This window comes from Magallana gigas, chromosome 1 (assembly GCF_963853765.1).
Source record: "Magallana gigas chromosome 1, xbMagGiga1.1, whole genome shotgun sequence".
NCBI lineage: Eukaryota > Metazoa > Mollusca > Bivalvia > Ostreida > Ostreidae > Magallana > Magallana gigas.
The window spans coordinates 10,179,817-10,193,785 of record NC_088853.1 but is presented as its reverse complement, the minus strand read 5'-3'; the positions used below and the strand labels follow the sequence as shown (position 1 = coordinate 10,193,785).

At 38.3% G+C, this 13,969-nt stretch overlaps 1 protein-coding gene across 1 annotated transcript; it reads right to left on the bottom strand.

Moving 5' to 3' along the window:
• Nucleotides 1–3,020: 3,020 nt before the first annotated feature.
• LOC117682327 (uncharacterized) lies at nucleotides 3,021–7,163 on the bottom strand. Its single transcript, XM_034449632.2, has one exon. It carries the CDS (start codon nucleotides 7,161–7,163, stop codon nucleotides 3,021–3,023), a length of 4,143 nt encoding a protein of 1,380 aa, XP_034305523.2.
• Nucleotides 7,164–13,969: the final 6,806 nt, after the last annotated feature.

Here is a 13,969-nt window from a genome sequence, read left to right as displayed (position 1 = left end):
ACAAATTTAAACAGTTGTCCTTTAGATACGGCTATAGCGGTTAATATTTTACAATTATACTCTTTTTGAAGCGTTAATATATAAAGAGTTAACTTTATCGCTGCTCTTTGAATGTGCTATTGTCTGTCTAGCGCCAGTCATACGATAGTGAAAGGAATTTTTGGGAAGTGTTAACAAATGTAGGTAGAAGTGCAAATTATTAGGTCGTGTCATAACTAGTTCGTTCTATGAAATCGGGAAGAAATCAAATTCACTATTGTGAATCTATGTTCGTTGGAAAAATAGTTAATTTAGAAGACATTTAATATTCAATGAGAGTCACCCTATCTCGTAGAATATTAATTTTTTTTTACAGAAAATGTGTGTATTTCTATTGCATATGTTATGGTATAAACTAACAACTACTATAAATCGATACATTTTAATAAACCCTACAGAAAATACTCGCATTGTTAAATGTACGTTTAAGGAACAACCTCTCACATAAAATATGTCTTTTTAATGTTAAAATAAGGTGGTAGGGGACAGTTTTTTGAGTGCCTAAAATGTACCGAGGGGGTAGACATATACTTGAGGTCAATGTTGATATAAATAAGATGGGACAGTTTCATGAGGGCTGGTTAATTACACTTCATATACTCCTAGCTTAAATAATTGACTCACCAAGAGCATGTAATCTACACATATTGCAGTGCAGATACACTAAAAACAGACTGGGGGCGCAGCAAGATTTCGGCTTGATTTCTCAAAATGTTGGCCTCATCCGCATCCCTACAGCCCCTCCCAGTCTCGAGCGAGGGAGATAAATTACAAAGCATTTGGTAGATAATTGTATGCCCTGATGAAATTTCACCAATCAATCTGGGGTCAATCACCTTCGTTCTGAGATACAGACCCTCTCCTTAAAGGAAAAAGAGTACCAATTAATTTCCCATAGAACTCAATGTTAACCTAAACACCCCTAGCTACTTTGCTATATTACTTACAGACATATCCTTGGTAAAATCTGAAAGTTCATTCCAAGCACTGACAGAAAATCACAAGAAATATATATGGTCCCATGGCGTATATAGGTCAAAATTGAACTTGTTTACAACTTCCAGTGATCCGCAGCAAATTAACCCAAGTCTCTAAAATGACACCCACCTCCTACTTTAACCCCTCTAATTTCTTTACTCTCTGCAGTACTTCCTCATTTCATCATTTAATTTATACACTGATAATTTTACTTTAAAATGAGCATTATTTCAATAACTTATTCAGACAATCACATAAGCCCTACTTTTTTCTGCTCGGCTCAATCTTGTATTAACACTGGTCTGATGTCAACATCCGGTGCATTGGTACTCTCATTCCTATACACTTAATTTTACTCACCTCAGAATTAGGCAAATTTGTGTTTTTCATGAACCTTATACATACCTCTTATTGTGTGTGAAACATGAGTCCTGGATCTTCAGAGACATGTATGCTGTGCTCATCCGAGTACGAAGCTCTCTCCCTCGGCAAATGCTGTGATGAGAATGGACCGACAGTGAAATCTAGATTGAATCAACTGCTTTTTGATGTCTGTAACAAATAAAATACATGTAAAATTTGAATGAATGTGTTTGTTCGTTTGTACTGAAGGGTGTTATGAACAAATTGGATATGATTTTGCAATAAGGGTGGATTCTACCCAGATTTCAAGAAATGATGAAATGACTGAAATTTCAATTTAAGATGCAAAATTAAGAATTTTACATTGAGTAAATTAGTAAAAATTTGTATTCTTATGAATTGTTTACTATTTGGAAAGCTGATGAGCAAATCATCCCTTATCTCTGACCCCCTGCAGTTAATATAGGGGATAAAACTTGTACCACCCCCCTACATTGCAGAGCTTAAAATAATAGCAGGTGCCCCCATCTTTTGCTACATAAATCATTCAATTTTTGGATACAGTTTAACAGCTTAATCTCCCTAGTGCGAAACAGCATCAACAATTAATTAGGAATTTAGAATTTGCATTCAGAAAAGGCTTAATTTGCACCATGCCAAAATTTCAAAAAGGACATTCCTATGGATTCAAAGCCCAAAAAGTCGCCAGGAGGCTTACATACCAGCTACATATAAAAATCTTCTGAGATGACAGATCTGGTTAGGAACCCCCCATCTGCATCAGAGAGGGAGGAAATGGCCCAGCGTCCCGGAATCTACCCTTTCCTGAGACGAAGGGGGGATGCCTGAAAAAGTGAAGTGGAAAATCATCAAGACCAGAACTTTGAGCAGTAAGTCATCTTTTGTCAGCTAAAATGAATAGAAATCACAATTTTACATAAACTTTTGTGAAATTAACATTTTTTTTACAAATAAGAGCATTTATGGCTGTTACACGCATAAAACTGAACCCAATCAAATGATTTCTCATCAGTTTATTCCATGTGTGTATCAATGCGAGGTTGAACAAAGACTGACAGAATTTTCTTATACAATATCTTTTAAATAGAAATAAATGTCAAATTCCCACGGACAGGACGGAGATAATTAAAAGTTAAAACAGAGATTAATGTGAAAATGCCTAGCCTGTTTATAATCTAAAATTTAATTGGAACCAAATCTGCCAAGTCCCACGATTTGAGCGATAAGGTGTGAAAGATAGCGGGGAGAACTGTCAAAGCCTCTCCCCCATTCATAATTTACATCATTTGCTGACCTTACAAGAATTTGTAGAATTCTTACTACAATGAAATTAAGGTTACAATTTACTTTTAACACCTCCGTCCTTAAGATAAAAATTTAACTAGAAAAGTTGAATTTTTTCAAAATTAAAATTGTAAGGGTAATTAAAATTAGGAAAGAATACATATTTCAAAACAATAAAATTCACTGTTTTACATTGAACAAAAATTGTCCATTAACAATCCATTAACAGATTACAGTCCAGAAGTCACAAATTATATTCAATGTAAAAGCAATAGTTAACAGTCCATATTTTTCAAATTCACTGTCACTATTCATAATACACTCGGATAGTTAGTTTATATACGCGATAAACTGTCTGCATTTTGATTTTTACTGCCTCTGCGGTATCTTACTTCGAAATCAAACGGTTGTAATGAAAGGGCCCAGCGTAAGAGTCTTTGATTTCTGTCTTTCATGCGATGAAGCCAGCTAAGTGGATTATGGTCTGTCTCCACAAAGAACTTCCTGCCGTCCAGGTAATAGGAGAAAGAACCGATGGCCCAAACAATTGCCAAAAGTTCCTTTTCAATTGTTGAATAGTTTTGTTCTCGCGGCAATAGTTTTCTACTGATGTAGGATACTGGATGGTCACCATCTATCATTTCTTGGCTGAGAACGGCTCCTATTGCGTATTGACTTGCATCAGTTTGGACAATAAATGGGTTTTCAAATTTTGGTGTAATTAGGACTGGTGCTGTCATCAAGGCCTCCTTCAAGAGTTTGAATGCCGTCACTTGTTCCGAGTTCCACTTTAATTTTGTCGGTTCAGATTTCTTCAACATGTTGGTTAGCAATACGGAAATTTCGGCGTATTTCGCTATGTATGCACGGTAGTAGCCCGTCAATCCCAAGAACGACTTCAGGTTTTTCTTCGTCACCGGAAGAGGAAAGTCCTGAATCGCCTGTACTTTAGATGGATCTGGTGTAACGCTTCCATTCCCGACAATGTGTCCCAGACATTTCAATTGTGTAGCTCCTATCTTACACTTTGAAGGGCGAACGGTCAAGTTAGCTTCCTGCAATTTCTTGACAACATTCTCGATATCCTCAAGGTGAGATTCCCAGGAATCTGAGAAAATCACTATATCATCAAAATATGTAACAACATTTTTCTCGTCATGTAACACCTTGTCCATTAGGCGTATGAATGTTGCAGGTGAGGTTTTCATTCCAAATGGCATAACTAAAAATTCGTAAAGTCCATATGGGGTCACAAAGGCTGATTTTTCTCTGGAATCTTCTGACAACGGAACTTGCCAGTATCCCTTGGTCAGATCGAAATGACTTAGAAATTTGGCATTTCCAACTTTTTCCAGGATGTCGCTGATTCTTGGGACTGGGTATGCATCTGACACTGTTATTTCATTGAGTTTTCGGTAGTCAATGCAGATTCTGATAGTTCCATCTGGTTTGTTTACAAGGACAACTGGCGAACTCCAAGGGCTATTTGATGGTTGAATTTGTCTCTGCTTCAACATTTCTTCAATTGCGTCCTTCACGGCTGCTTGTTTTGCTTCAGGAATTCTATACGGTCTTTGAAATATTGGTGTTTCTGTTGTTGTTCTGATGCTATGTTCTGTCAGGGTACAATGACCAGGTTTGTTGGTGAAAACATTTTCATATTTCAAGAATATTTTGCGGACTTCCTGTTTTTGACAATGGTCTAAATTTTCGCCTAAGTTTAAATCACTTATGGTTTCGTTGTTTTCAGTGCATGGAGTCGCTTCTTCTAGTCCATCAGTGTCTTCTGTTTTCTCAGCAACAAAGAGTATGGATCTTTTGTACTCTCTCAAGAGGTTTATATGATATACTGCCACTCCTCGGCGTCCTCCTACGTTGACTTTGTAATTGACATCATTGATGCGTTCTGTCACACGGTAGGGTCCTTTCCACTGAGCCTCCATTCGTGATGATTCTGATGGTAACAGGATGAGAACTTCATCTCCAGGTTGGAATTCTCGCCTTGACGCTGTTTTGTCATACCATTTTTTAACGAATTCCTTCCTTTTTGTCAGATTTTCTTTTACCACTGACGTAACATCCTGTAACCTTTGTCGAATCTTGATTATATGCTCGATGGTTGACATTTGGATTTCCTCTTCTCCTGCCATAAATTCTTTTATTACTTCCGTTGGTCCTCTGATTGGCCACCCGTAAAGTAGGTCAAATGGTGCGAATCCCGTCTCCTGATGAGGGACTTCACGGTACGCGAACAATGCATATGGGAGTAGAGTATCCCACTCTAGCTCCTCAGTAGTGCAAAGCTTCTTTAATATCGATTTCAATGTCCCATTGAAACGTTCAGTTTTTCCATTTGCTTGAGGATGATATGGTGAAGTTGTCACTCCCTTCACTTTCAACAATGTGAATAACTCCTTGATGAGTTTACTCGTAAAGTTAGTTCCTTGATCCGTCAAGATAACTTTCGGAATGCCTACCCGGCTAAAGAGTTCAATGAGAGCGTTTGCCACACTCTCAGCATCACAGCTTTTCAATGCGAATGCTTCTGGGTAACGCGTTGCGTCATCAACAATGGTGAGAATGAATCTGTTTCCTTTCTTTGTTTTAGCCAAAGGGCCTACGATATCCATTGATATTTTGAAAAACGGAGTAGATATAATTGGCGTATTGATCATTGGGACTTTCACATTGGTTCTTTTTGCCACTTTCTGACATACGTCACATGAAGAACAGTAATCGCTGATTTCATGGAACATCCCTGGCCAATAGAAAGATTTCAAAATGCGTTCTTTTGTTTTCTCTGTTCCAAGGTGTCCTGCAAGTGGTTGGTTATGTGCAAGTTTTATGATCGATTGTCGGAGAGTTTTTGGTAGGACAATTTGATATCCCTGCTTTTGTTGGTTTGCCGATGTCCATTTTCGTTTTAAGATTCCATTTTCCCAATAAAATGCGAGTGGTATTGTGCAGGCTGTCTCTGTCGATACAGCCTTATCCCGACATGATTTTAACTTTGGGTCATTCCTCTGAAGTTCTGCAAGTTTTTCTGCATTGATTCCATGTAGGTTCTCGATGTTTACAGTCTCTGTTGTTTCACTGTCCTTAATTGCTTCAATCTCTTTTGGTTTTACATCAGATTCATTCATTTTTCGGTCAAACAATACTTCTTCATTTGTTTCTTGACGCACTTGTGCTCTCGTCACAACATTAACATTCTTCCTGCTAATGACATCATTTCCTAGTAGCGCATCTGCTACCAGAGAAGGAACAAGACCAACCTGTGCATGTCCTTTAAAGTACGGAGTGTCGAGTTTCACTATCCCAATTTTGGCCTCAAATGGCTGCCCGATGGCTGTGTACAGTGTGGTCCTCTGTCCCTCCAAAATGCATGAGGAATCTACAAGGTCCTCCTTGATTAAAGTCATTGACGCTCCCGTATCCTTCACAAAGGAAACTTCCCTGTCATTCACGTGTCCTGGAATGTAGATTAATCCATCACATTCATGTTTAATTATTTTAGACACTAATGAAATTTTAGGACATTTATTAGCAAAATGCCCTTTGCCATTGCATTTAAAACATATCACATCCTTCCTGTGATTTCCTTGGTTTTGACCATTTCCTGGTCCCGATCCTTTGCCATTCCTAGTAAATCCCTGAGATGGTCCAGTTCCTTTGCCATTCCCGGTAAACCCCTGGGATGGTCCAACTTCCCTTGGTCCTTTTGGCGGTATGTAGTCCTCGGCGGCTTCCACGACAGTAGATGATCCCTTGTTTCTTCTTACCCATTGTGCTTGTGCTGGCGGTAATGCTTTTAGAAAAAATTCTTCTCGCAAAATTTCTATTGGATCCTTGTCCTCAATGGATCTCCGTAGGTACTTATCTATTCTTGAAAACAACCCTCTGTACGTTTCATTTCCTTCACGTTTTACGTTTACTAGTTCATTAAAGTACTCATGTGGGCGTTTTCCATATCGATCAACAAGTGCCTTTCTTAAATCATCGAATGTAGATGATGACTGTGATGAAATTTGACGAGTCTCACCTGTTAAAAGAGTTCTTAATTGTAAGACTTTTTGTTTCTCATTCCATTCAGCTTGCTCCCCGATAGCCTCAAATTCCGATAGAAATGTTAGTATGTCATCACATTTCGGGTCAAACGGTTGTAATTTGATCTTAAACGGCACAGCTTTTGCTGATGGTTCATTTTCCTGTTTTTGCAGTTGAATTTTTTCCCTTTCTAAAGCCAATTTTTCCATTTCTATCTTAAGTTTTTCGCGTTCCAAGGCAATTTTTTCTCTTTCCAACTCGATTTCCAAATTTTGATCCTTCTTTGTTGTTTTTTTCTTTAACGGCGGATTTTTAGGTTGCCTAAACAATTGCGGTTGTTCTTCTACAAGCTCATCTTCTGTAAACTCGATTAGTTTTTGGGTTGTAGCTCGCCTTGGCCTTCCTGTGTCATCAACCTCCGTGTCCGACATATTTAATAGGTATTGGTTCACTTTAACTAAAAATTGTTTCCCCACAATAATTAGTAAAATACACTTTTACTTCAATCGTTACACCACGACTATGAGTGAAAGTATCCCACCGCTGCCACCAAATTGTTACACGCATAAAACTGAACCCAATCAAATGATTTCTCATCAGTTTATTCCATGTGTGTATCAATGCGAGGTTGAACAAAGACTGACAGAATTTTCTTATACAATATCTTTTAAATAGAAATAAATGTCAAATTCCCACGGACAGGACGGAGATAATTAAAAGTTAAAACAGAGATTAATGTGAAAATGCCTAGCCTGTTTATAATCTAAAATTTAATTGGAACCAAATCTGCCAAGTCCCACGATTTGAGCGATAAGGTGTGAAAGATAGCGGGGAGAACTGTCAAAGCCTCTCCCCCATTCATAATTTACATCATTTGCTGACCTTACAAGAATTTGTAGAATTCTTACTACAATGAAATTAAGGTTACAATTTACTTTTAACAATGGCCAATAAAATGGGGCTCTCGGACAGAAGGTCCATTTTTTCAGGTTTTACAAGTCACTACATGTAATCTGGGGTGATTAAAAATGTATTTATAAATCATTCACCTCACGTCTATCAGAAAAATTGGTTTCAGAGCAGTTTATGTAAAATTACATTAATTTCAAAAATCTACAAAATTTACAACTAGTCTAAGGGGGGGGGGGGCGTCTATCAGAAAAATTGGTTTCAGAGCAGTTTATGTAAAATTACATTAATTTCAAAAATCTACAAAATTTACAACTAGTCTAAGGGGGGGGGGGGGGGGGGGGGGGTGGGGGTAACTCTAAAATAAATGTTCCCCATCTTCACAACACACACAGTTACACACTATGTAAACATTAGTTACAATTATTGTAGAGCAGAGACAGATTCGAACAGATTACTGCACTTGGGGAAGACCGGTGCATTGTGGAACCAAGCCTTTCGGAGCCATCAGGAGCAGAATCCAGGCTGCAATGGATCCCTGACCTTGAACCTGGCCACCGAGGAAAGGCGAGGGCTTGCCACAAGGATGGGGCTCAAATGCGGCGCGTGTCCCTTCACATCTAAGAGACACAACCTCTTTACAGAAGTAAAGACCAGTGCACCCGGCAGAACACCAGCTTCTTTAAATTACTCCCTTCAGGTCGGGCTAAGCCAAACACCCCTTGGTAATGATGGAATGAGAAAAATACTGCTTTCCACTAACACTCCTGCTCCTTCCCGTAAGTCCCTGCAAAAGACCAGTAACAAAGTTTTGCCTAAAATTGAGACCCTAAATACAGCTGACATGAGTCGCAGATGTCGCCAGTTGGTTGACGTCAACACCATTAGGGGACAAGTGTCGCCGCAGTCTATAGACCTGCAGTGCGACGGCATGTACAACAACCCCTTGTACTCGGGGTCGGTGAGACGCCATTCCAGCCGGCAACACAGACTGTCTACTCTGTTGCTGAAAATGTAACTGCAAAACATCAAATTATCAAATTGATAACGAAAAATAAAAATTTGCTCAAAGCACGGTCACTTACGGGATGCGGCATCTGCTAACCATTCTTGTAGTCCGGGGGAGTGCGGCGCTAACCTCCCCATGCAGCATACTATAGGGGATGAGTTTAGGTGGGCTAGGGAGGGGATGGCCGAACTTCTCTGTGAAGACGGTATCGAGGTTAAGGGGGGTAACAACTGATCCAGACAGCTCAGCTGGTCGGGCTGCAGACTCCCTCTTCAAGGATGGGATGTACAAGGTCAAGCCAATGCATTACCTGGATACTCGGCATCTCTCCGAAAGTATCAGGAAATCTATAAAGAGAGATGGAAAGCTCTTACAGGACATGCCCTGCAGAACGAAAGCTGAGAAAACCAAACTTTTGCATAATTTTGCCCTCGATGCAGTAGATTGATGCACGGCCGAGATCAATCAAGCGTATGACTTGTATGCTGGTGATAGCCATAAGATGAAAAACAAGCTCTCATATGCTGTGGATGCAATTGTGCAGTGTTACATGGGTGATCATGCTCTATGCAGGAAACATTCTTTAGTGTGTAATGGGGGAATAGTTGATTAGGTAAGCAAAAAAGTACATATCTAGGTTCAACTTTTGAAATACCTCACTCTTCGGAAAACGAGAACTTGCTTCGTGCTTGCATATCAAAGAGGTTGTCTCCAGCTGTTCTGGACAAAACTATCAAGAACAGCAACTCTCAGAAGGTCGAAAGCTTCAATCGCACTCTTCGGCGATCTTAACCTCGTAATGTCACCTTTACTCGCAACTGGTAGGGCTCATAGTGCTGCTCACTCTTCCAATAATGGTCCAGGTGACACCATCCGCAGCTTATGTGCAGGTGTGGGTTGTGCCATCCCCAGTGGATGCTCGGTGGACAAGTCTCTACAAGACATTCAAAATAACCATAAAACCAGTAAAAATATCAAAAATCAACTCTATACAAAACAAAAAGGGTGGTTTAACGTAAAAAACTCTACAAGTTATATGACAAGCATCAAAAGGGAAATAAAATACCAGAAAAATATGATGCTCTCTGGATCCCGAGCCCGAGACAAAATGAAGAGGCATTCTGAGCATAATTATTCAAAATATGATTAAATTGTGTATTACAATACATATTAACTTATTACATGGTAGAATGCAATGGGGATGGTGGGCCCTGCAACAAAACCCCTGTGCGCTACAGTGGTTTCTCTCCTGGTTCACTTCATGCGTCTCCAGGACGAGGTGGGCGGCGTTGAACGCAAAGCTTCTTATGGCACAGATGGCTGACCTCCAGGTTTCCACCTGGAAACTATGATCGGGTCAAGCGCATCTGTGCCATGAATATAGCCATATGAACCCTCTCAAACTTTGGTCCCTCCTCTGGCCATCTCACTCTTAACACTCCATACCCATGGGTAGTGGTGGCGCCTTTCCATACAAAACACCCCCTGGTCGCCCCTGAATTTCACTTTTTTCCATAATTCTAAGCCTCAACTGTTCAAAGAAATCTTCCATGATCAAATATCAACAGAACTAAACTTCCTATGGAACTATTTCTTCTTAAAAAATCACATGACAAGGGGACAATAGGCTCTCTATAGGAAAAAGAGTACCAATTAATTTCCCATAGGACTTAATGTTAACCTAAACACCCCTAGCTACTTTGTTATATTACTTACAGACATATCCTTCGTAAAATCTGAAAGTTCATTCCAAGCACTGACAGAAAATCACAAGAAATATATTTGGTCCTATGGCGTTTATAGGTCAAAGTTGAACTTGTTTACAACTTACAGTGATCCGCAGCAAATTAACCCTAGTCTCTAAAATGACACCCACCTCCTACTTTAACCCCTCTAATTTCTTTACTCTCTGCAGTACTTCCTCATTTCATCATTTAATTTAAACACTGATAATTTTACTTTAAAATGATCATTATTTCAACAACTTATTCAGCCAATCACCTAAGCCCTACCTTTTTCTGCTCGGCTCAATCTTGTATTAACACTGGTCTGATGTCAACATCCGGTGCATTGGTACTCTCATTCTTAAACCCTACCGCTTACCAACGGAATTTTCTCGGCATCTCACAGCATATATTAGTTTCGCATTTGCATCTATATATATCCTAAGCATCATAGTGACACATACATATTGCACAATTTTTTTTCAGCAAGCACTCTGTTATACAGGACATGTATCTGATAATTACTTCATTCATATCTCATCAAACAGCACCTGTCACTAATTTTCAAAAACATTGACAGTTCACCCCCATGCCAGCAGCATTTGTACATATTTGTACCCTCAGCTGTTCATTCGGATTGTTCATATCATCTCTGATTTAATCCTTCACAGTATTTGTTGTTTCACTATGAAACATATTAAAAAGATGACTTTTTCCGTAATTTAAGTATTATATATCAATGAACAGTCTTTTATAGTATTGCAAAATAGTATATGTCTTTGAATTTTTTTTTTCCTTTTCAAGTTATTCAAATATCCATGAAAAAATGACATAAAGGGTCTTTGTTTTGTTTTACTTTAATAACACTCATATTAATGTTTCTTCTATCAGGGGTGTCAGTTTTTTTCCAAAGCACAATTTTGTCATGATTTTTCTTCTGTGATGAAAAACTTTTTGGCCCAAAACAAATATCACTTATGAATATGTTTTAAGATAACAGTTGGAATTTGATTTTGATCGCACTATTTTGAAAAGAATTTAAAGAGTTTTTATGACTGTCAAAAATCTGACTTCTTGTTGTGCCTTTATTTAATCTCACATTTAAGAAAATAATTGAGATGTCATGCAGATTTGTTCGTATCAGATTTTATGTCATATGTGGTTTTCAAACATTATACGGGCATAATCATTAATGCAGCATTTTTAAAGACAAAAATACAGTACTAGTAGCTAGTCTGGGTTTAGGGCCAGTGTAGATAGCAAGAGATAAGAACTTCTGAACTTGATAAATATATATTTTTATGTGTGTAAATTATTTGTTAAATGTATTATCTTACCAATGGATGATGGTATGCGCCTCATCAACAACTATCAAACGATGTCTCTATCGAATTACTCTGGGTTCTTCACAGCATCCCTCTATTCAGCTTCTCCAACTAGGACCTCCGGGCTATCACAAACAGAGTTGTAGTAGCCGCTTGTAACTCTTTCACTTCAATGTATACTGCTCTATATCCCTAGCTGGACAACCGTTCTAATTGCTCTTTCATTATGTTTTCTAACGGAGTAACTACAGTTACCTCAGTTTCACCGAACACAAGTTCATACGTCAACGATTTTCTACTTCCTGTCTGAGTTACAATGAATACATCCCGATTTTCTTTCAAACATTATATAGTCAGCCTTTGATTTTCAGTTAGACAATGAATATTGAAATTTTCGCTAATTCTCCGCTCGTGATGCGCCATCTTTGTGCGCAACACAAACTACGTTTTAAAAGGAAGCGTTATTTCTTTGGACAATATATTTTTAGAACTATTACGTATTGGTGAACGTGAGCCCGACTTTTAAATAGCACCTTATGTCAAGGGTTTGTGTTGAGTTCCGTAATCACAAAGCCTTTACATTGTGAAGATGCATCTGGTTTTAAAAAATGTGCGATTTAAAAATTTCAAACTTTTTTGAAACATTATTTTATTACAATGACGATACACGATGGACACACTTTGAACAGAATTGATCACTTGATCAATTCTTTTATAATCGATATAAACAAGTAAATTAAATTTATCCGCCGAGAGGTACTTCGTTATTAAAATAAAATACGGAACTATGGGTTATTACAAGATGAATAAGCAAAATGGCCGCAACGTAAACAACCAAGGCATGTGTGGGAAAGTAAAGAAGAACTACAGGAAGACCACTGTCTGTCGTTACAAACTATTTTAAACTGGAAATGACTCCCAACGGGTAAGGGTACCAATACTTAAGATAAATTATTTAAAATTTCAAAACATACATTTAAAATATCAAAAATGAAAAATACTGGCTCAAAATTAACATAAACAAATACCTACATAACTAATCTTGATGTACAAACATATCTAATTACATATTTAACACCTCCCTAATGCCTAGGACGAATCGGTCTAGGAATCACACGCACTACTGATTGCAGCTTCCTAGGGGGCCTCCTGCCAGGAGCCGAAGACTTCTGCGGACGAGGGTTGTATAGCTCACCTTCTCCAGGACCATAATGAAACGATTTGGGTGACTCATCCTCACCCCTCCTCAAAGCCGAAATAGTAGTCAGGTGTTCTGCGATGACTCGTCGTTGCCTCTCCACTTCTCTCTCCAGACTCTACGTCTTCTTATTCAGCTCGAACTCCCTGGACGAAGGCTCCTTCACGAAAAACGAAAAGCACAATGGTGTTTTAATAGTTGGTTGGCTTGAATCACTCTACTATTGTACAGTTCATAATTAATGTATCTCGTGGACATGCGGGGGCTGAATGTCAAGATTGTTATTTTACGAATCTGGAAAATTCCTCGAACGTGTGTTAGAAATGCCACTAGTTTAAGAACTGCAAGCTCTGTGAAGTCATCATTTTTATCCAGGTCGTTTCCTCCGATGTGCAGGATCAAGAAGGCTGGACGGTATCGTTGAATTTCACTTCAAAAATGGTCAAGATCAGGCACATAGCATCAGGGGGTGGGGCACTTTTTCTCGCAGCAACTAATCTTTTGTGAAATTTGCATATAAAAATTGAATTATCATGGAGTATGAAAAAAACTGGTATGAAAATAAGGAAACAAGGAGTGAAATTGAATATACATGTATTATTCTACATTGTCCAGATAGTTTGTATTATGTCTCCATTAAGCTGATTTTATCATACCTATTGTTCCTCATGTGAGCGATGTAGCCCATATTCCTCTTGTTATTCCGTTCTGCTTTCCATTTTCCGTTCCGCTTTTTGCAACAAAGACAACAATGGTTTGCATTGTAAGTGCCAAATGTCAGGTTTCCAGCAATGAGTGGTCTATGAAAGGAAGAAACCAAAAGAATACATATATTGTGAAATAGATACTTTTTAAATGACTGCTAATTTACAAATCCTCTACCAGTGATACGAAAGATAACATCAAAAACTTTTTAATAGGTACTGTGGCATCTTTTTCTTTCAGACAGGTTGCTTTTCATTTGAACAAAAATGTGTATAAATTACCCTGACCCATATATTTGATTCGTTATAAAAGTAATTGCCAAAAATTATAATTTTATCATATTTGTAGAACTCAAGGTAACATTTAT